At 37.5% G+C, this 24,538-nt stretch overlaps 1 protein-coding gene across 1 annotated transcript in view; it reads right to left on the reverse strand.

Annotated features, from left to right (window-relative positions):
- The window catches only part of ARHGAP15 (Rho GTPase activating protein 15), a 707,176-nt gene that overhangs the window by 609,570 nt on the left and 73,068 nt on the right, over window positions 1–24,538 (reverse strand). Inside the window, exon 3 of the mRNA XM_068968725.1 lies at window positions 2,377–2,445. Within this exon, the coding sequence (XP_068824826.1) occupies window positions 2,377–2,445 (69 nt within the window). The remainder of the gene's footprint in view (window positions 1–2,376; window positions 2,446–24,538) is intronic.

Genomic DNA, 24,538 nt, shown 5'->3' on the forward strand with positions numbered 1-24,538 from the left:
AATATGAAGTCAAGTGGGCCTTAGAAAGCATCACTACAAACAAAGCTAGTGGAGGTGATGGAATTCCAACTGAGCTATTTTAAATCCTGAAAGATGATGCTGTGAAAGTGCTGCACTCAATATGCCAGCAAATTTGGAAAACTCAGTAGTGGCCACAGGACTGGAAAAGGTCAGTTTTCATTCCAATCCCAGAGAAAGGCAATGCCAAAGAATGCTCAAACTACCACACAATTGCACTCATCTCACACGTTAGTAAAGTAATGCTCAAAATTCTCCAAGCCAGGCTTCAGCAATAGGTGAACTGTGAACTTCCTGATGTTCAAGCTGGTTTTAGAAAAGGCAGAGGAACCAGAGATCAAATTGCCAACATCCGCTGGATCATGGAAAAAGCAAGAAAGTTCCAGAAAAACATCTATTTCTGGTTTATTGACTACACCAAAGCCTTTGACTGTGTGGATCACAATAAACTGTGGAAAATTCTGAAAGAGATGGGACTACCAGACCATCTGACCTGCCTCTGAGAAATCTGTATGCAGGCCAGGAAGCAATAGTTAGAACTGGACATGGAACAACAGACTGGTTCCAAATAGGAAAAGGAGTACGTCAAGGCTGTATATTGTCACCCTGCTTATTTAACTTATATGCAGAGTACATCATGAGAAACGCTGGACTGGAAGAAACACAAGCTGGAATCAAGATTGCTGGGAGAAATATCAATAACCTCAGATATGCAGATGACACCACCCTTATGGCAGAAAGTGAAGAGGAACTAAAATGCCTCTTGATGAAAGTGAAAGAGGAGAGTGAAAAAGCTGGCTGAAAGCTCAACCTTCAGAAAACTAAGATCATGGCATCTGGTCCCATCACTTCATGGGAAATAGATGGAGAAACAGTGGAAACAGTGTCAGACTTTACTTTTTGGGCTCCAAAATCACTGCAGATGGTGACTGCAGCCATGAAATTAAAAGACGCTTACTCCTTGAAAGAAAAGTTATGACCAACCTAGATAGCATATTGAAAAGCAGAGACATTACTTTGCCGACTAAAGTCCATCTAGTCAAGGCTATGGTTTTTCCAGTGGTCATGTATGGATGTGAGAGTTGGACTGTGAAGAAGGCTGATCACCAAAGAATTGATGCTTTTGAACTGTGGTGTTGGAGAAGACTCTTAAGAGTCCCTTGGACTGCAAGGAGATCCAACCAGTGCATTCTGAAGGAGATCAGCCCTGGGATTTCTTTGGAAGAAATGATACGAAAGCTGAAACTCCAGTACTTTGGCCACCTCATGCGAAGAGTTGACTCATTCGAAAAGACTCTGATGCTGGGAGGGATTGTGGGGAGGAGGAGAAGGGGACGACAGAGGATGAGATGGCTGGATGGCATCACGGACTCGATGGATGTGAGTCTGAGTGTACTCCGGGAGTTGGTGATAGACATGGAGGCCTGGCGTGCTGCGATTCTTGGGGTCGCAAAGAGTCAGACACGACTGAGCGAATGAACTGAACTGAATTGAACCTTTACTTCACTGGAGAAGGAAATGGCAATCCACTCCAGTATTCTTGCCTGGGAAATCCCATGGACAGAGGAGCCTGGCAGTCTACAGTCCATAGGGTCACAAAGAGTGGTACACAACCTAGCAACTAAATCACCACTACCACCTGTTACTCACACTCCTGTGTAATCCCTCCTCCTTAAGTATAGACTGAATTTAGTGACCAAGAGAATGTAGCAAAACTGATGGGATATCACTTCTATGATTAGGTTACAAAAGATTTTATTTTTCACCTTACTAACAGACTCTCTGATGCTTCCCTGAGGCTCAAGTGGTAAAGAATCTGCCTGCACTGCAGGAGACTTGGGTTCAATCTCTGCATCAGAAAAATCTCCTGGAGGAGAGCATGGCAACACACTCTAATATTCTTGCTGGGAAACTCTCCTGGACAGAAGAGCCTGGTGGGCTGTCGCCCATGGGGGTCACAAAGAGTCAGACATGACTGAAGTGACCGAGCGCACGCAACAGATTCTCTTGCCTTCTAAGCTGGCATGCTTTTAAGAAGAAAGCAAACACGCAAGTGGCAAGGAAGGAAGAGAAGCCTCTGGCCAAAGGCCTCAAAGGAATGAATCGTGCCAACAGCCATGTGCTCGAGCTTCAAAACAGATTCTTCCCCATTCAAGCCTTCAGATGCTACCACAATTTTAGCTTAAACTTTGAGGGAAAACTTTTGAAAGACTCTGAGCCACAGGACCCTGCTAGCTTATGCCCAAATTTCAGACCGAAAGGAACGTGAGGTATATGCTGTCCTAAGTTGCTGAGTTCCAAGGTAATTTATTTTGTTGACAGTAGAAAAATAATACTGTAATGAAGTGAAATACTTACCAATTGTTCCAATGGAGGAATGACATCTTTCAAGACATGCTGTGAATGATTTCTTCTGTGTCGGGATATCTGAAAAAATAGCGACATTTGATAACAATTATAAAATTTATATTAAAAAACTTTAAATAAAAGAGCATAATTTTATAACAGTGGACATGAAAATCAGCATATTCAAATTCATTCAAAAGGTGAATAAAGTAAATTTAAATAGGAAGTAAATGTTTTGGACATTAATTTGGATAAAAGGTGTACTCAAAAATGGCAAAATTTGTATTTATGCAATGATATCTCTTCCATGTGGTCTCCTTACCCTTTGACCTTGATATCCTTCCTATCAAATGGTGGGGTGTATGCTGTTTCATTTTGAACTTGGGTGGACCTTTATACATGCTTTAACCAGAATACATAGCAGAAGTGACATATATGACTCCAAATATTAGAGTATAAAAATACCACTCACTCCCTACTTGTTCTCTCGGAATCCTCCCAAATCATCCTCCTCTGCAGAAACGGCTCTGCTACTGTTTGAATGTTCTTTCTGTTGTTGAAGGCTGGAGCCCAGTTCTCTGGGCACAGGAAGGATCTGCTCTCCTGCCTGCTGGGACCTGGAGAAAGGGGCTCCCAAGGCCAACACCCTTTCTTCCAGAGGAGGAGCTGAAATCTGGGTTTACTTTTATTTTTTCCATTTCGGGTGTACCTTTGGGGACAGGTAAGGAGGGAAGGTGAGGTCTCTAGGTGGTGTTGCGGTGTGATACTGGATACTGAATAATACATTTGCTGTTTTTTGTTAAAAAAGAAAAACAAAAAGTCACCGTGTTGAGAGGAATCCCAAATTGGCCCATTCAGAGAGACCAGCTTTCTAGCTGACAGACTAGGGGAGTTTCCAGCAGACAGCCAATATCAGCCACTGACCAAGTGAACAAAAAATACCTTCATGATTCCTTCTTCTAGGCATTGAATCCCCACAGCTTTCAGGCCTTCTCAGTAGAGATATCAACACTGCAGCAGCTACTCCTATTGTGCTTTATCTGAATTTTTGACCAGATTCCATCAGCCAAAAAAATAATAATAAAAATTGTTTTACACCTCTATGTTTCAGAGGGATCTGCAATGCTGCAGAAGTAACTGGGACAAAATACTTAATATTGAAAAATTTGTATTTATGCTGTGTGTTTATAAACTTAGCTTCTTCAGAGTTAATGTGCTATTAATGTCCATGTCTTCCACCATTATCCGTATACATATATACAAAGCACACAGTAGGTGTTTTCAGAACAAATTTTCTTTAAATGCCTTATCTTTTCTCCTGAAGAAGTATCATAGACAGATTCTATAGTAAAAAAAAAAGGAATTTATAATTAAAAATCATATTTTAAATTTTAAATAAAAGCTCTCATTAATAGTATGATTTCACTATAAAGGGATTTTCCAGTACTTTGCATAAAGAAGAGAAGGTGGTGGGGCAAATCAGTAGGAAGAGAAAGAAAGAGACAGAAATTGAAGAGAAAGAGAGAGAGACATGAGAGTAAGAAATCTTTAAATTAGGCACTACATCTAGAAAATAATTTTGGATGATTTTGGCTCTGTTTACCAGCACATAAAACAGACTGAAAAGATCAATTCAGTGCCAGCTAAGATTGTGGTGGAGTTGTTGTTCAGTCGCTCAGTCGTTTCAGACTCTGTAACCCCAGAACTGCAGAACGCCAGGCTTGCCTGTCCTTCACCATCTCCTGGAGCTTGCTCAAACTCATGTCCATTGAATCAGTGATGCCATCCAACCATCTCGTCCTCTGACCACCCCTTCTCGTCCTGCATTCAATCTTTCCCAGCATCAGTGTCTTTTCTAACGAGTCAGCTCCTCACAACAGGTGACTAAAGTATTGGAGCTTCAGCTTCAGCATCAGTCCTTCCATGAATATTCATGATTGATTTCCTTTAGGATTGACTGGTTTGATCTCTTTGCAGTCCAAGGGAGTCTCAAGAGTCTTCTCCAATACCACAGTTCGAAAGCATCAGTTCTTTATGGCCCAACTCTCACATCTTTACATGACTACTAGAAAAAACATAGCTTTGACTATACAGACTTCTGTCAGCAAAGTAATGTTTCTACTTTTTAATATATTGTTTAGGTTGATGATGGCTTTCTTCCAAGGAGCAAGCATCTTTTCATTTCATGGCTGCAGTCACCATAGGCAGTGATTTTGGAGCCGAAGAAAATAAAGTCTGTCACTGTTTCCACTGTTTCCCTATCCATTTTCCATGAAGTGATGGGACTGGATGCCATGATCTTAGTTTTCTGGATGTTGAGCTTTAAGCTGGCTTTTTCACTCTCCTCTTTCACCTTCATCAAGAGGTTCTTTATTTCTTCATTGCTTTCTGCCATAAGGGTGGTGTCATCTGCATATCTGAAGTTACTGATATTTCTCCTGGCAATCTTTATTCCAGCTTGTGCTTCATTCAGCTTGGAATTTTGCATGATGTCCTCTGCATATAAGTTAAATAAGCAGGGTGACGATATGCAGCCTTGACGTACTCCTTTCCCAATTTGGAAACAGTCTGCTGTTCCATGTCCGGTTCTGTTGTTTCTTGCCCTGCATACAGGTTTCGCAGGAGCAGGTAAGGTGGTCTGGTAAGATTCTGAGGGAATTGTATTCCCAAAGAAACAAACAGCCTGATATAAAGACCATGTGATTCTATTCAATCCCTGATTTCCATATTTGCTCCACAAAAGCAATTATGAAGGCAGTACAGCCTTCAAGGAGGCCATTCTCTTCTATGTCTTCTTCAGATGTGGTGTCCATGAAGGATGATGGAGAAGGAAGAGACTCCAGAAAGCCCAGCCAGAAACCCTGGAGAACAATGGTATGGGAAATTCTAGAAAGAAGAGCCAGTAACTGTTGCTACTGCCTGGACTGGTCTCACAGGACCTGACCAGGAGGGCTAATCATCACTTGCATCTGGTGAGTGTTGGTTGTTTACCATTCTTTCCTTTATAAATGAGAGGATTTTTGTTTTTTGCTTATTTTCAGGTATCAATTTCTTGCCCTAACATTGTCTGTTAGATATGATGGAGAAAACAGGATGGAGAGCTTATTTTTCTAGTTTGACATTCTTAATCCCCTGGTGAAAATGTGGACATGATACAGAAAGCTGTTTACCACCAGAGATTCTGGAATTGGAGTTTAAGGCAGTAACTAAATGAGGCTTTTGGTTGTCTCCTTTGAGGAGGTGTGTGAGTTTATTCCTAAGTGTTGGAAGAAAGGTGGAAATTGATATATGGATGGAGGAAGAATCTGGAAGTCTCTCACCAGATTCTGTCCTCTCCTTCCAGGGCACATTTCCAGACTGCATTACTCAGCTTCCCTTACAGCTGAGTGTCCATGTGAGTAGTTTAGACCAAAAACAAATGAGTAGAAACAATAAGAACCACTTCCCTTTCAAGGCTATTGATCAATGAGTGCCCCCCCCCACCACACTCTCTTTCTTGGGGTACTAGCTGGGAATAAACATCAACCGAGGCCTTATGGGAGAATAAAAATGCAAGATGGGAGAAGGCTGAATCACCAGGTCAAGAAAACCCAGCATAGTTCAGGAAAACTCAGTCTCTCTTATTTAGTAAACTTTATTTTCGAATAATTTTATATTAAGAGAAAAGTTGTAGCGAGAACAGAAAGTTCAGGTAGGAAATGTCCTTTGAACTTTTAAATAGTGAGGAATAAACTTCCATTTTGTGGAGCCATGATATATTTTAGATAATTTTATATTTGTTAGCATTACCCTAAGTAAGATAACCATAATTGATGGTTAGTTAGTGTTGAAATGAAAGATCTTCTGCATAAGAAAACTGTGAACAGAATAGCAGTTAATGGGAGAAATCCTAGAACTAAAACTTCATATTCTTTGATGCTTCAGCTTTTCAACAGGAGGATATATGTAAATATATATACATAGAGGCTTGAGATTTAAGCCTCTTAAAGAACTAGGATTTTATTTTATGTGACTATATGTTTATAATTTAGTACTTTTAATTATTACTCATTATACTGGGAATTTAGTATTCATGTCCTATACTCAACTTACAATGGTGGGAGAATTCTGGGATAGAAGGAGTTTTCTTATTTAAGTAAATGAAATGTGGAAAAAAAAACCCCACAAACACAACTAGTGAATGACTGAAGCTTGGGAAACAAATTTTAATAGAAAGAAATTTGATCAGAAATGACCAGTTACTGAGCACATACCACCTTTGAGGGAAACCTTTGGTTCCATGGTATAAACAAGAATTCAACTTGAGATATGATACAATACTGCCTGCCAACATTTATTAAGTACCTATTATTTGCTAGGCATTGTTAAAAGTGTTTTTGAATATACTAAAATAATTATTCCCCAGAATTAAGAGATCAGAGACATATATTTTAAAAAGATAAACACAGACCTTTTAGGGAACTTTGAAAATCCACAGCTAGTGAAAGCATAGGTGATATTTTAATGTGGACTTCAGCCCTTAGTTATTGCACTTTATTTTTTTTCCAGCAATATAAATGTTTATGTATAAAAACAGTAACTAAATTTTTGGAGAACTACAGAGATCCCCTGTGTGCATGAGTGGATATTCGTAAGGTAGAAATTTGAGGAGACCTAAACCTATAAATTTGTACACGTTTACGCAGGAAGCTAGAAATCAGATTTTGAATCTGTTAGGAAACATGTTAATATTCCTCGGGGGGAAGTAATATTGCTGATCATTCCTAAATCAATAAGCTAGCCAATCTATCATATTCAACCAAGTTACAAAGATATGGAAGAAAAGAAAACTTTCATCACCTGTCTTTTGGTTTAATGTCTTTCTCGGTTAAGTATTAGGTACAGAAATATGCTATTATGCCAAATCAGATTATGCTGACGGAGACTTATGATTTAGTAAATTCTTGATCCAAAATTGCTCAGTTGTCTTGTATGGATATCTGAAAAACTTAGCATGTTTCAAAAGAACTGTCTTTCTGTGACATACATAATTGAAATAATAATTGTAAAGAAAATTTGAGGTCAATCACATTTTCATGAGGTAAGTTTGAAGGGAAAAAACAGGATTCTCCTAAGTCATAGCATAAACAACAGAAAATCTTACAGTTTACAGAATTATTTATTAATAACTTCTTAATATAATAGTATCTGATAATTTTTTAAAATTTTAAGGGATGACCTCTTAGAAACATTACCACTTAAAACATTAGACTTTTTGTAGTGAAATGTAGCTTATTTACCATGTTATGTTTTTCTGCTTATCTGCTCTACAGCAAAGTGATTCAGATACACACACATACACGTGTCCGTGCATACTCAGTTGCTTTAGTCATATCCGACTCTTTGTGACTCTACGGACTGTAGCATGACTGTTCATTGGATTCTTCGAGCAAGAAAACTGGAGAGTGTTGCCATGCTCATCTCCAGGAAAGAAAGTGAAAGTGAAGTTGCTCGGTTGTGTCCGACTCTTTGCAACCCCACAGACTGTAGCCTACCAGGCTCCTCTGTCCATGGGATTTTCCAGGCAAGAGTACTGGAGTGGGTTGCCTTTCCTTCTCCAGGGGATCTTCCTGACCCAGGGGTCGAACCCAGGTCTCCCACATTGTAGGCAGACGCTTTACTGTCTGAGCCACCAGGGAAAAGTCATCTCCAGGGGATATTACCAATTCAGGAATCGAACCTGCATTTCCTGCATTGCAGTCGAATTCCTTACTGCTGAGTCACTGGGGAAACCATAAATACATAATTTTTATTCTTTTCCACAGATGTTTTTATGAGCCATTCATTTTAGCCAACAAACATTTCATGTTTAGTACAGTCATATGCCAGTAATTTCTAATAATGAGTGCTTAAAATGTACTTGTTTGTTGACATTACGAAAAAATATCTTACTAGTGTTGCAAATAAAGCACATACTTTATTTTGGACAATCCTAACTTTTTTTCCAGAATATCAGAGCTTTTAAAAGTACCTAACAACAAAAAACCCTATATCTTGTTTTGAAAATTGCTTTTGGATAAGTTTCAGAATGCTGGCAAGGTTAGGCTCCATTGTTTAATCTTAGGTCCTTTTCATTTTTGCAAGAATTGCTAATCACTGAATTTGTTAAACCTAAATAACAGTCAAAATATTAGCAGTAGCTTGATACAAAATTTTTAATACACTATTTTATCTGTGAATTACAGAAGTATTTTTTCTGAGGAAGCCTGAAAATATGATTCTTTTTTATGTGTGTCTGCTTTCTTTTTTGTTTCCAAATATCTTAAATCATATACAGATCTTCCTTTTAAACATAAATGAACATGTATGTATACCCATCACATATTTGTGTTCTACCCTGATTTTTTTGGCTTGTTCTTATACTCTTAAATTATGACATATTTGTTTCAATATGATTTTACAATCCCCATTTGAGACTTTTAAGAGTTGCTACTTCTCAATTCACTTCTAGCTTTTAAGCAGAAAGAAACCTTAAAATTTCCATACTTCTCTGGCCTATTTATTAAAGGATGTTACTTAACAGTTTCTTTCGAGGTGACATGGTTATGTCATAAACTGTTTTTCTATCATGGTATTCTGCATTATAATAAACTAAGCTTTCATAATAAATAGTAGTTGTGTGGATGGCAACCCTTCTTTTGAGGAGGAAAAACAGCAGACCTCATCTTTTTTCAGTGATGCCATCTTCCTATTGATTTATTTTTCCAGTAAATAGAAATGATTTGGGGCTACCATTGAAAAAATTTGAAAAACAAATATCTTTTGACTTGGATTTTTTTGAACTCAATATTAAGTTAATATATCATTGAAATTCTTTTAGATCAAGTCTATGAATTCTTCCTTCTTTATCACCACCCACCACTCTCTCTACTTCCACTCCTCTAACCTCCCCAGGTACTCCACTTTCTAATTCTGTAATGCAAAGTAGAAAAATAAAGTACTCAAGATGTGCAATGCATATTTTCCTTTAAATTCCTTTTTGTTCTTATTAGAATATGCATTATAATTAAGTTTTTCAGATATCTTTTCCTCCAAACAGAAGAATTAAAAAGTCACTTTTTCAGTGTTTTCATTTTGTTCTTCCCTTCCTTTTTCTAAAATCTATTTTAAAAATATGAAGCTGATAGGTGGGACTAGTACTTGATATATTACACAAACTATAAAAATAACAGAATTTGAGCATATTATTTTCCTTGTGTAGGAGGGTCTACTATGAAAGTTATACATAAACATGAAACATTCCACATAGCTCTGATTTTAAATAGATTACCATTTTTGATGAAAGTTTATAGCTTGTGGCTTAGAATTGAAATAAAATCACTTGAATAAAAGCATTAGTTTGTTCCAATGTTTTCACAGACATGTACATTTTCTGAGGCATACCTCCCATTAGCAACCTCCCTGGATACTTGGATGAAAAACAGAAATAAATTTGTGGTTAAGTTTAGTTTTTATCTTCACAGTTTCTCAAAAGTTTTTCTTTTTCTTTTTTATTTTTTTTGTATATCCCAAGTTTTATGTTGAAATCTTCATATGTTTCACCAAAATCTTTTTCTTAAAGCTACTATAATCAGAAACTAAGGAAAGTTAGTGACACTTTTTTTGTGCGTGTGGGTTTATGTGGAAAGGTAGTCAGTATTTCCTGTACTTACAGCAACTTAATTGTTTAGAGATAATAAATGTCAACACAAGTGATGGCTATATGTTTTCAATCATATATATGTGGTAGGTAATTGCTTTTGAAAAAAAGGGGCACTTAAGATATAAGAACATTACCTTATCATCTAACTTTACAAATATTTGTAGGCACATGTAAAATTTGTCCATGCCTCATAATTATTCTACCCTTACTAAATGTATCTTTCATAGTCCTCATGAGAGGTAATAAAATATACTGTAGAAAAACCAAATCTTCTGTTTTAATATTATTAATGTACCATGGTATATTGTTGAACAATTTGGTTCTCTTCTTCCCTCTGCCCACAATATCATTCAATTACCATAGTAGGCATACATAAATGCCTTTCTTTTTCTATTTTTCCATAAGTCTTTTTTGGTTGTATATTGTCAGTCACCTAGAGCCAGACATCCTGGAATGTTAAGTCAAGTGGGCATTAGGAGGCATCACTATGAACAAAGCTAGTGGAGGTGATGGCATTCCAGTTGAGCTATTTTAAATCTTAAAAGAAGATGCTGTGAAAGTGCTACACTCAATATGTCAGCAAATTTGGAAAACTCAGCAGTGGTCACAGGACTGGAAAAGGTCAGTTTTCATTCCAATCCCAAAGAAAGGCAATGACAAAGAATGCTCAGACTACCACACAATTGCACTCATCTCACATGTTAGTAAAAGTAATGCTCAAAATTCTCCAAGTCAGGCTTCAACAATACATGAACCGTGAACTTCCAGATGTACAAGCTCGTTTTAGACAAGGCAGAGAAACCAGAGATCAAATTGCCAACATCTGCTGGATCATCAAAAAAGCAGGAGAGTTCTAAAAAAACATTTATTTCTGCTTTATTGACTATGCCAAAGCCTTTGACTGTGTGGATCACCACAAACTGTGAAAAATTCTGAAAGAGATGGGACCACCAGATCACCTGACCTGCCTCTTGAGAAATCTGTATGCAGGCCAGGAGGCAACGGTTAGTACTGGACATGGAACAATAGACTGGTTCCAAATAGGAAAAAGAGTATGTCAAGGCTGTATATTATCACTTTGCTTATTTAACTTATATGCAGAGTACATCACGAGAAATGCTGGGCTGGAGGAAGCACAAGCTGGAATCAAACTTGCCAGGAGAAATATCAATAACCTCAGATATACGGATGATACCACTCTTATGGCAGAAAGTGAAGAAGAACTAAAGAGACTCTTTATGAAAGTGAAAGAGGAGAGTGAAGAAGTTGGCTTAAAGCTCAACATTCAGAAAACTAAGATCATGGCATCTGGTCCCATCACTTCATGGCAAATAGATGGGGAAAAGTGGAAACAGTGGCAGACTTTATTTTTTGCTGGGGCTCCAAAATCACTGCAGATGGTGACTGCAGCCATGAAATTAAAAAGACACTTACTCCTTGGAAGAAAAGTTATGACCAACCTAGACAACATATTAAAAAGCAGAGACTTTACTTTGCCAACAAAGGTTCATCTAGTCAAGGCTGTGGTTTTTCCTATAGTCATGTATGGATGTGAGAGTTGGACTACGAAGAAAGCTGAGCACAGAAGAATTGATGGTTTTGAACTGTGATGTTGGAGAACACTCTTGAGAGTCCCTTGGACTACAAGAAGATCCAACCAGTCCATCCTAAAGGAAATCAGTCCTGAATATTCATCGGAAAGACTGATGCTAAAGCTGAAACTCCAATACTTCGGCCACCTGATGCTAAGTACTGACTCATTGGAAAAGACCCTGATACTGGGAAGGATTGAAGGTGGGAGAAGAAGTGGACGACAGAGGATGAGATGGTTGGATGACATCACCGACTCATTGGAAATGAGTTTGAATGAACTTTGGGAGATGGTGATGAACAGGGAGGCCTGGTGTGCTGCAGTCCATGGGGTCACAAAGAGTCAGACATGACTGAGCGACTGAACTCAACTGATTTTCAGTTAGAAGTCTGACAATCTTACCTCTTTTATCCCCTGTAAAAGAAAATGAAAGAAAGATTCAGAAACATTTGCAAGATGTATTAAAGTTTATCAGGATTTTTTTTTCCGTTTCTTGAATATTCTTTAGTCAGCATCTGGGCCACCTGAAGCTCTCACCAATTTGTCAGTCCTGGGATAAGTCTGGTTTAGTGAAACTCAGCTTCAGCCACATATTCTTCTCAGAAAGCCAAAGGTAAGTGTTTGCTGGAATGATTCTTACTCCTTTATATTTTCTCTCCTTTATTTAGTCACAAACATGTGTATACCACCAAGAAGAAAATCAAACTGCCTTTTACCTTCCTGTTTAATTATAAATGAACTCTATATTACATGTATTTCCTTGTTTATTGTTAAATACTATTAATTTAGTTTTCTCATTTCTTTTTGCATACTATCAATAGTAGTGGTAAAGAACCTGCCTGCCAATAAGGGAGATGTAAGAGACACAGGTTCAATCCCTGGGTAGAGAGGATCCCCTGGGGGAGGGCATGGTAACCCACTCCAGTATGCTTCCCTGGAGAAGCCCATGGACAGAGGAGCCTGGAGGGCTACAGTCCATACGGTCACAGAAAGTCGGACATGACTGAAGCAACGTAGCATTCACCATCAATAGAATATTTCTCTCCAGTAATAGCATTCACCATCAATAGAATATTTCTCTCTTAAAATAGCATTCATATGGAACTTGGACACGCCATAATTTTAGCCTTCAAATATGCTTGTAAGACAAAAACTATCAGAAACAAGATACACAGAGTTATCTGGGTAATAAAATTTTCTATATTTTTTTCAATGAATGGTTCTTATGTCCATCTTGATTTTTAGTTTACTTTCTTTTTTTACTTTATAGTTTCATCTGTACTAAGCCAGGGCTTCTCTGGTGGCACAGTGGTAAAGAATCTGCCTGCTGATGCAGGAGATGCAGAGATGCGGGTGAGATGGTTAGATAGCTAACACAATGGACATGAATTTGAGCTAACTCCAGAAGATAGTTGAGGACAGAGGAGCCCAGCATATTGCAGTCCTTGGGGACACAATGAGTTGGGCACTACTTAGCAACTGAACAACAACAAAGATATACTTAGTCATGGATTTCTAAATAGATATAATGAGCAAATAAAGGCCAAATAGAAACAAAGACATCTTATCTCACTCATAATACTACTAATGGTATTAGGTCTAATGGTATTAGATCTAAATCATTAGATAATTCTTTACAGCCAGATAGAAAGTTAGCTGATAAAATAACTTATTTGTCTCTTTTACTCTTCATAACAGAGATATTTCCTCTGTTGGTGTAAACAAAAGGAAAGAATTTAGACAGTAGATTAAGAAAATATAGATGGGTATGTAGAACATTTGGACCAAATTGCTTTTTTCTCCACAATTACAAGTCATAATTTATCATTTAAATAGAAAGATTCAAGACAGTATAAAACGATACCAAGAGAACTATCTCACAAAAATCTCAAAACAAAGAAAAATAAGAAACAATTATTGAGAGTCTAAATTATTAGAATGGCCTACCAATTTTTAGCTAACTGAAACAAATCATCGTCAAATCACCATTTGGCCATGCTGGGCAGAAATGACCTATATCTAATTTCATGATATTTAACTATCTAGAAATTCTCAACAAATTAGAATCAGGCTTTATTTACAGTCTCAAATATAAGTCTCTTTCACTGCCCAGAAGAGCTTAAGTTGAATAATGAAGTTGCCTTCTTGCTTTTCTTTCAGGTATATATTCAATCACTAAAGAAGAAATTCTCTTCTTTGAAAAACTGTAATCTATGTAATATCTAGTTTGATCTATGCTATGTAAAGTTTGACAAAGACATTTACCCACAGTCAGATTTCTAGAGTCTTTTGACACTATTCCTTGTACATCATTATTTCGTAGTGCAAAGATGGGAATGTACTATCTAACTCACTATAAATGCTCTGCCTGTGTGGAAAGATCACTTGTAAAAGCATTGTAGGAGGCAGAACTTTTAATAACTGTGATGTTCTTTCAAGAATTAATGGACTTTTGGTCAAATGTTTAAAACACGCATATGAATACCCTTGGCATCTTTAGTGAATGTCTAATAACTGTATCTTTCCAGTTTCCTTCCTTCAGTTATTCTTTGAGGTTTCCATAGACCCCTAAACTCACCTTCTGCTGCTGAAAAAAGCAGATTTAGTTCTGAAGGTTAATCCAACTCAGCAGGATTGAAGGATGGCGCTTTTCCTTGGTCGTAAGTATGTTGGCTCAGGCCAGACAGCTGTTAGGACATTCTCCTCTGGGAATCGTGCCCTCAACACCCACCGCTGATGCACATACATGGTCTACTGGCTGCCGACTTCCATGCCCATCTGCTCAAATGGCACGGTGCCCGCTCACAAGTTGGCTGGATCCTTGCCCTTAGTGTGTAGGTGCCAGGCAATGATGGGTTTAGATGGGCAGCCTGCATAAAACTACAAGTGACAATTTTCCCTTTCTCTCTCTCTCCAGTATCTGTCTTCTGCGCCTTCTCTGAAAGAGAAGCTGTATGTTTCTCTACCTCTGATAATCCTGTGGACACATGTGGCCTTCTACAGGTAGATAAATAAATACCCTCAACCTGCTACCAACAGGGAGACGAAAGGGAAGAATCTACAGAGCCCCAAATGACAAGTTCTAACACAGAAATGGGTTGGATTGTGAAAATCCCGACCACCTGGAGTCTGTCAGAAGAAATTTAGCAAGGGTGTAAGAACGGCAGATCTCTCACAGATAGCAATGGCACCAGGAAATAGCTTAAGTTACAGCACTTTTTGTCTGTCGCGGCTCCAGCACAAATCACTTGCCTTGAATTGAAAAGGCACATACAACAGAAAACAAAATAAATCAGGCAAAAAGAACAAGCTTAATGGGAACACAATTTATATGCTCAATGGGGGCAAGGGTGTAAGCTATGATATTCAGACCTCAGAAATAACCCTGAATGGAGGACCTAATAGAGAATGAAACAGAAATAGCATTTCTCTTTCCAATCGACAACAAACCCGTGGAGAGGAATAGATTGGCTTAGGAGGTTGTGACTTTAATGATCCAAAGCATATGAATGCTTGTTAGCAGACAGCAGACAGACATAAGTAAGAACAACAGTAATGGTTGCATCTGCAGCCTGGGCTATGGCACTCAAACTAATCAGGCAGCATTGGAGAGCAGTGCCGGAAGGTATGTTAAAGGCTTGCTTTCCTTGTGTGTTTATTTAAGGGTGATTGAATTCAGGGTGTTGTCAGTCTGCCTTGGAGGATGGTTATCCAATGTGTAGGCATGATCTTTCTCCCTGAATATGCTCTGTTGAGTCAGTTAGTTATGTGTGACTACTTGCTCTGTCCTGGTCTTTATACAGTGCCAAAATCCTCCAGTCCAAGTTCCAAAGGAACAGGGCCTAAAAACTTTTGGCTCGAGAATCAAATTAGGTTTCTCTGCTTCCCTAGCCAGAAATGCATAAATACCCAATGGCCTAAACCAAAGAATTTGACATTGTGGAATGAATAGAGCTGTCATATACCACTAAAGTGTGGAAATATCTACTGTTTGAAGTCAGGACTAGTTCAACATCTTCAGTAATCAGAACAGACTTCTTTGGACACCTTCATGGGTTAGTCTGGCTTTTGATTGGGAATATTTCTGGCAAGCTACTGACTCCAGATATCAGAAATGCAAGAACATACGGTTTATAAGAAAAAATCTGCCATTTTTTTCCTACCAAAAATATTCTCAAAGGCAGCACATTTTCATAAAAGACAGATCCCTCATTCTGTTTTCCTTATTGACCTTCAAGTTAGCACAATGTGCCTAGATATATTCTTAAGAAAGAACTAGTCAAAGAAGAGGTAAGTTTGAATAGTTTGAAAAAGTATTTATGAAAAACTCAATTTGGAATTATCTGGGAGCTTCTGGTGAAAATAGATAAAGAATGTATATAATCATCCAAAACTCTTATTCTGGTTTCTACACTATAACTGTCAGAGCTCCCAGAATAAACAATTTTCCTCATGATTTATCACACCTTGAGTATATTACAGTAATAATTACATACTACTAACTTCTTTGAAAATGAAAAAAAGAAAGCAAACACGCTGTTCAGAAACTCTTAAGGATAAGGTCATGTTTTATTTATCTTTAAATCAACGGAGTTTAGTATAGTATGAAATACATGTCATGGGATTGGTCACTCCCACTCCATTTTGCATCATCTGATACATGTGTCTTACTTTTTATTGAATTCAGCATGACCTTCAAATGGTATAATATCCAGCCCTATGATATCTTGTTATAAACATATTTACCATTCTTTCTAAAATATAGACCAAGTCAGTAGTCATTTCTAGATGAAGTTCCATAATTTCTTATGGGAGATTTGCCATCTATCTTTACTGAAATAAGGTTGAACTTTCAAAATGATACCTTCATTAGCCTACAAATGAAATAACAGATACTAGTAGGATAATAATTTCCTGATCTATGTTGTATGCCCTATGCTTGGGGCTTATATACCTCTTCCAGAGGAAAACTCTGAGAAGATAAACATATAAATAGGTATAGGGTGGATATGTGTGTTTGTTAGTCCCTCAATCATGTCTGACTCTTTGTGACCCTAGGACTGTAGCCTGCCAGGCTCCTCTGTCCATCGAATTCTCCAGGCAAGAATACTGGAGTGGGTTGCCATTCTCTTCTCCAAGGGATCTTCTTGACCCAGGAATCAAACCCAGGTCTCCTGAATTGCAGGCAGATTTTCTACCATCTAGGTCACCATGGAAACCTGTGGCTATAGATTTAGATAGATATATTTCTGCTTTTAAATAACATTACCCAATTATATAGATTATTGTTTTGAAGAGTTCTCTATTTTATTAGGGGGTACCCTGGTGGCTAGATGCTGAAGAATCTGCCTACAATGCTGGAGATGCAGGTTTTACCCTTAGGTTGGGAATATCCCCTGGAGAAGGAGATGGCAACCCACTCCAGTATTCTTGCCTGGGAAATCCCATAGACAGAAGAGCCAGACGGGCTACAGTCCATGGAGTCGCAAAAAGTCAGACACGACTGAGTGATTCACACACACACACACACACACACACACACACACACACACATTCATATTCTATTATCACTTACCTTCTGGGCATATTGTTTTAACTTCTGGTGTCTCTATTTTGTCAATATATGCATAATATAGCAGTTATTTCTCATAGGATTGCATTAGAAATAAGTAAATTAAAACATATATAGCTTGTCACATGGTAGGTCCTTGTTGGTATAACCTCTGCTATACCAATTATATAATTCTTCTTCCAGTATACCAGTAAATAGGTAAATATCTTCTTGTACATGAATAATTAACATTAAGCTAACATTCTCTTAAAATCTTTGAGGCTTTTAAAAACTCTTTTAAAATAATTTATATCTTCAAAAAATTCCAACTTTTTTCTAGGGCATTTTGAAATAATTTCATTAGAAAATGCTTTAAATACTCAGAAATCTAGTTATACTTGGCATGCACATCAGGAGGTGGGGCTCTTGAAGGCTTAGAATTCTGTCTACCACAATCCCACCTCTGGCCCTCTTCCTCAAGCAAAATACATTATCTCTTCCCATGATTCCAAAGAGTCTTATTTTATTATAGCATCCACTCAAAATCCAAAATCTCATCATACAAATCTAAATCTCATGTCACCAGTTCAAAGACCAAAATCTAAATTCAGTTTTGAAATAAGTTGAGTTTCAGATCAACTATTAAGTAGCAGAGGTGGGATTCAAACAGAAGTAGTTGGATTCTATAGCCAGTGATGTTTAACAACTTTAATACTATGCACTATCCATGCTATGAAGTGATTATGATTATTGCCCTCATTGCATAGATGATAAATCTAAGGCAAGTGGGAAAAGACTGAAAGCTAAGTGAGGGTCAGAGGCTTTTGATTAATCTAGGTTCATTCAGTTCAAAACACCATGCATACTGATTCCAAAGCTTTTAAATGCTGAACCTACCACCTTTCAAAGTGGAAACTCAACAAATGCTTGTTGTCTGCCCATCATTATATTACACTGTAGATCAAAATATACACTGATGTTTATCACACTTCTTTTTTTTTTGTTTGGCTGTGTCAGGTCTTGGTTGCAGCATGGGAGATTTTTAGTTGCAGCCTGTGAGATCTAGTTCCCTGATCAGGGATCAAACCCAGGCCCTCTGCACTGGGAATGTGGAGTCTTAGAGACTGGACCACAAGGGAAATCCTTGTTTATTACACTTCTACTCAATTATTTTACTTATGCTTAAGTGTCTATTCTATTTTAATCATATTTCAAATAAAAGATCTTTATAATCATCTTGAGCATTAAGATGAAATAATGAAAGCAATGTTTTGGAAGTCAGGAAGATGAATATATTAAAGGTGCATATACATAACTACAGCATCCACTCAAAAATAGTGCTACAAATTTGTATTTGGTATATCCTGTAACTGAAAAGTGACTATCTGCTCTAGATGTTAATAATATACCAGCTGAGGTAAAATGGCCAGGGTAGATTTCTAGTTGACACTTGTGGACTGGCCATACATTTTAATCCCTCCTATGTACTAAAATAAGAGTAAAAAGATAAAAAATATATTCACAGAGAATGAAAATATGAGCAAAAGTGGATACTGTATCTCAAAAATGCTTAGAATATAGAAAGTGTATGAAAACATTGTATATTACCTTGTAAAATGAAAATTCTACAGCTTCAGTGTTGCAGCAGGAGAAGCTGATGTTATTAATGACAAAAATGTCAGTAAGTCCTCCCTCCCCAAGGCTCATCACTTGGAAGCGCCAAATAAAGACAAGATCAAGAGCCTACAAGAACCATCACTGAAAAAGCTGGATTCCCAGGCTCATTCATTCATATCCAGAGGTCACTCCCAGACCTACATGAGATAGAAATTAAATCAGGTAGTTTCCAGAGTCTTGACTCAGGATCACCTGGCATCATAGAGGGAAGAGAAGAGTGTGATACTCCAAACTAGGGAATTAAAGCCTATACACTGAGCAATGGAACCCTCAGCTCCCATTCTCAACCTTTCTCCCAGAAATGCCAGTAGCAAAGAATGTATTCCTTCACCCAGAAGATTTAAGGAATCTACTCTTGAAGACTGAATGGTTCTAAAGCCCTTCAGATACTGAAACTCAGACATCCTCAATGAAAAACATGCATAAGCATGCATTACAAAGAAGCCTGACTGTCAACAAGACCAACATACCAACTCCAAAAGAGACATTATAGTGCCTCTTTTAAAAAATGAACATGTAGGAATAGCTAAAAGAAGTTAATATATAATATATAACACTACATAATATATCTTTATATATTATACTTATAGATCAGATATTAATACATATATAATTACACATGTAATAAATTATAATCACTATATTATATATTTATTTATTGAGAAATAAATATGTGTAATATATTCCAAGTGCTGAAGAAAAATAGCTTTTGCTTTAATGAAAAAGTCTTTGGGGAAAGTCCCAAAATGGAAGAGGAATATTAAAAAAGCAAATACAAAAAGGAACCCAAAATAAGCAAAAATAATACAAAAAGGAATAAAATTTAAAAAATACTATTGGTAATATTATTGAAAGATAAGAAAATACATAGAATTCATCAAAACAGAAATAAAATAATAAGGAGAGGCACTTGTAAATTAAAAATCTAGAAAAATATATTAAATCAATATAATTCTCAGAGCATAGGAATAACAAGTCAAGAAATAGAAAAACAAAGAGCTGAATCATAAAAATAAAAAATAAAAAAATAATCTAAGAAGTTCAACATCTACCTTATAAGAAAACCCTAAAAGATAAAACCAACATTTTAAAAGTATAGTAAGAAATTTTAAAATAAACTACAAGAAAATATCATAGAAGTTAATAACTATGAGCCTTCTAATTAAAAGAACATATCAGGTGTTCAGAGCAGTAATCAACAGGTTGGTATGCAATTATAGAACACTGGAAATAGACAAACATCACATACAAAAGTATGGGAATCAGAATGGTGTTGGCTGACTGAATGCTAGACAAATGCTTTCCCAATTTAAGGAGAAAATATTGTCAACCTAGAATTATGCAGCTTGTTAAACTATCAATCAAAATCAGAACTGCATAAAGACATCTCCAGAAATGAAAGGTGCTCAGTATTTGCTTCCACTAAATTCTTATTGGGAAACCCTGAAAAAAAAGAAAGAAAGAAAGAAAGAAAGAAATACTTGATCATAGATAAGAAGGCATTATAAATAAGGCCTGGAGACCTAGGAACATGGTAAACAGAAGTTCACAGATGTATGTCAGGCCAACAGTCTTCAGTACAAACTGAAGGAACGTTTGTAAAGAAACAGGAAAAAAAAAAATGGGAGTAGACAATATTTAATGTTTCAGTGTCTGAGAAAAAGATTGGTAGGAGTTTGACAGATTTGCTGGCACTATTGGGTAAATTAGCTATAGATTTGATAAAATGTAAGCAATTTAAACTAAGGAAATTATTAACTTCATGAAAGAATGCTGAATAGAAAACGAATGATAATTATATAGTAATTATCAGCTCAGCTGAAGATATTTAGAAAATCACAATAAGGTCAACTAGTGATTGAAACAAAAATTGTGATAGAACTATAATGAAAAGAGAGAGGGAAAGGAAGGTGTGGAGTTCAAGAAAGTATCATAACAAAGTCAATCTGTAATGCCTAAAATAGATAAATCAGGAAAAATCTGTATCGCATATAGTGTTGAAAACATGAAGGTTGATGTAAAAAATTTTATCAAAAAAACTAAAGCTGTTAAAATCGGTAGCCTCTAGGAAGTGAAATTGATGAGTAGATAGATGCAGAAACCAGAGATATGCTGTTTAATTAAAAGCTTTCTACACTAGTGTTGTAAATTCTTATGTAACTTTGATAAAAAATAAATTCTGACAAGTGCAAATTATCATGGAAAAATTAAAAGTTTCCCCAAATAGACTTGAAAGAGAGAGAAAGCAGGAATTCCCACACCAAATTGGATAAATATCCAACCAGGAGTCTTGGTATTCAATCTATATCATGAAAAAGTTCCACTTGCCTATCTGAGTCTTGAATACAAGCTGAATATGAAAGAACTGTAAGTCTGAATCAGCAGAGAACAATTGGAATAACTGTCACAAAATCACAACCACATAACAATTTTGTGGATTCAAGCCCTGCATTCACCATTAATCTGCATGATTTAGGGAAAGTTATTTAACATCTCTGTGTCTCAGTTTCCTCATCTACAAAACAGGGAATATAATAGATTATACCAATAGATTTATGGATGATTCAGTTCAGTTCAGTTCAGTCGCTCAATAGTATCTGACTCTGTGACCCCATGAATCGCAGCACGCCAGGCCTCCCTGTCCATCACCAACTCCCAGAGTTCACTCAGACTCACGTCCATCGAGTCAGTGATGCCATCCAGCCATCTCATCCTCTGTCGTCCCCTTCTCCTCATGCCCCCAATCCCTCCCAGCGTCAGTCTTTTCCAATGAGTCAACTCTTCGCATGAGGTGGCCAAAGTACTGGAGTTTCAGCTTCAGCATCATTCCCTCCAAAGAAATCCCAGGGCTGATTTCCTTCAGAATGGACTGGTTGGATCTCCTTGCAGTCCAAGGGACTCTCAAGAGTCTTCTCCAACACCACAGTTCAAAAGCATCAGTTCTTCGGTGCTCAGCCTTCTTCACAGTCCAACTCTCACATCCATACATGACTACTGGAAAAACCATAGCCTTGACTAGATGGACCTTTGTTGGCAAAGTAATGTCTCTGCTTTTGAATATGCTATCTAGGTTGGTCATAACTTTTCTTCCAAGGAGTAAGCGTCTTTTAATTTCATGGCTGCAGTCACCATCTGCAGTGATTTTGGAGCCCCCCAAAATAAAGTCTGACACTGCTTCCACTGTTTCCCCATCTATTTCCCATGAAGTGATGGGACCAGATGTCATGATCTTCATTTTCTGAAGGTTGAGCTTTAAGCCAACTTTTTCACTCTCCTCTTTCACTTTCATCAAGAGGCTTTTCAGTTCGTCTTCACTTTCTGCCATAAGGGTGGTGTCATATGCATATCTGAGGTTATTGATATTTCTCCCGGCGATCTTGATTCCAGCTTGTGCTTCTTCCAGTCCAGCGTTTCTCATGATGTACTCTGCATATAAGTTAAATAAGCAGGGTGACAATATACAGCCTTGATGTACTCCTTTTCCTATTTGGAACCAGTCTGTTGTTCCATGTCCAGTTCTAACTGTTGCTTACATAGATTAATACTTTGAAAGTGAATATGAGAGTACTCAATTCATGTTGGTACTCAATAAGTACTCAATACATGTTGGTCATTATCAAAAGAACTCTTTTAATATTGAACCCTAAGAGAGCCTTCTTAAAGTAATGTCTTCCTTAGCCCTTTGATCTTTCTTGAGTTTCCAATGGAAGACTCACACCATAATGCACCTTGGGTGACAGTCAGGTTCAGAGGAGAAAACAATGGAGGTGGCCCCTCTTTTATTCTTTCTGGCCACATTATCTCTTCTCCAGTGAAAGCATTTTACACAGACAAATGGCCTTAACAAAACAAATAGCTAAGGAATGAAATGGTTACATTTGTATTTAGCTCCATATCCTAAAAAGCATGCAGGCTATTAATTAACCAGATTTGTATCTTTCTGGACATTAAGTGGAAGAAGCTGAGAAATAACCCGGAGGTTGTTATTAGTGGGTAAGGTGCTGTTAGGTCTCTGATTCTATGATGTTCAAGGAAAGTTTTCATGTTTCTGTTTTTTACAGAAATCTACCAAGAAAAAAAGGCAATGCCAAAGAATGCTCAAACTACCACAAAATTGCACCCATCTCACATGCTAGCAAAGTAATGCTCAAACTTCTCCAAGCCAGGCTTCAACAGTACGTGAACCATGAACTTCCAGATGTCCAAACTGGATTTAGAAAAGGTAGAGGAATCAGACATCAAACTGTCAACAAATGTTGGATATTCGAAAAAGTAAGAGTACCAGAAAAACATCTACTTCTGCTTTATTGACTATGCCAAAGCCTTTGACTGTGTGGATCACAATAACCTGGAAAATTTTGAAAGAGATGGGAATACCGGACCACATGACCTGCCTCATGAAAATCTGTATGCAGGTCAAGAAGCAACAGCTAACTGGACATGGAACAACAGACTGGTTCCAAATCGGGAAAGGAGTATGTCAAAGTTGTATATTGTCACCCTGCCTATTTAACTTATATGTAGAGTACATTGTGAAAAATGTTGGACTGGATGAAGCACGAGCTGGAATCAAGATTGCCCGGAGAGAAATATCAATAACTTCAGATATGCAGATGACACCACTCTTATGGCAGAAAGTGAAGAAGAACTAAATAGCCTTGATAAAAGTGAAAGAGGAGAGTGAAAAAGTTGGCTTAAAGCTCAACATTCAGAAAATGAAGATCATGGTATCTGGTCCCATCACTTCCTGGCAAATAGATGGGGAAACAATGGAAACAGTGACAGACTCTTTTTTTGGGGGGGGGGCTCCAAAATCACTGCAGATGGTGACTGCAGCCATGAAATTAAAAGACGCTTATTCCTTGGAAGAAAGTTATGACCAACCTAGACAGCATATTCAAAAGCAGAGACATTACCAACAAAGGCCCGTCTAATCAAGGCTATGGTTTTTCCAGTAGTCATGTATGGATGTGAGAGTTGAACCATAAAGAAAGCTGAGCTCTGAAGAACTGATGCTTTGGAATTGTGGTGTTAGAGTAGACTCTTGAGAGTCCCTTGGACAGCAAGTAGATCCAACCAGATCGTCCTAAAGGAAATCAGTCCTGAATATTCATTGGAAAGACTGATGCTGAAGCTGAAACTCCAATACTCGGATCACCTGATGCCAAGAACTGACTCATTTGAAAAGACCTTAAGCTGGGAAAGATTGAAGGCAGGAGGAGAAGGGGACGACAGAGGATTAGATGGTTGGATGGCATCACTGACTCAATGGACATGAGTTTGAGTAAACTTGGGGAGTTGGTGATGGACAGGGAGGCCTGGTGTGCTGCAATCCATGGGGTCACAAAGAGTCGGACACGAATGAGTGACTGAACTGAACAAAACTGAACCAAGAAAAAAGAAAGCCTCTATGCTAGTCACCTACTTAAAACCTTTTCATTTTCAAATCAAGAGAAGCTGCCAAAATTGTATTAAATTTTAAAAAATAACACTCTCACTAATGCTCCCCTTGGATGAATAAAGAGGGCATCTAACTCCCAGCCCGTTTTTTATCCTCCATTGTGTACCCACCACAATGCCCAAGTTAGTTCATTAGTGCTCTCGGCAAGGGCCATCACATTTTTAAATGATCAAAGTGTTTGGGGAGAAATCAGTCACATGGAGTAATTATTCC

The sequence above is a fragment of the Capricornis sumatraensis genome, chromosome 3, assembly GCF_032405125.1.
Source record: "Capricornis sumatraensis isolate serow.1 chromosome 3, serow.2, whole genome shotgun sequence".
In the NCBI taxonomy this organism is placed as follows: domain Eukaryota; kingdom Metazoa; phylum Chordata; class Mammalia; order Artiodactyla; family Bovidae; genus Capricornis; species Capricornis sumatraensis.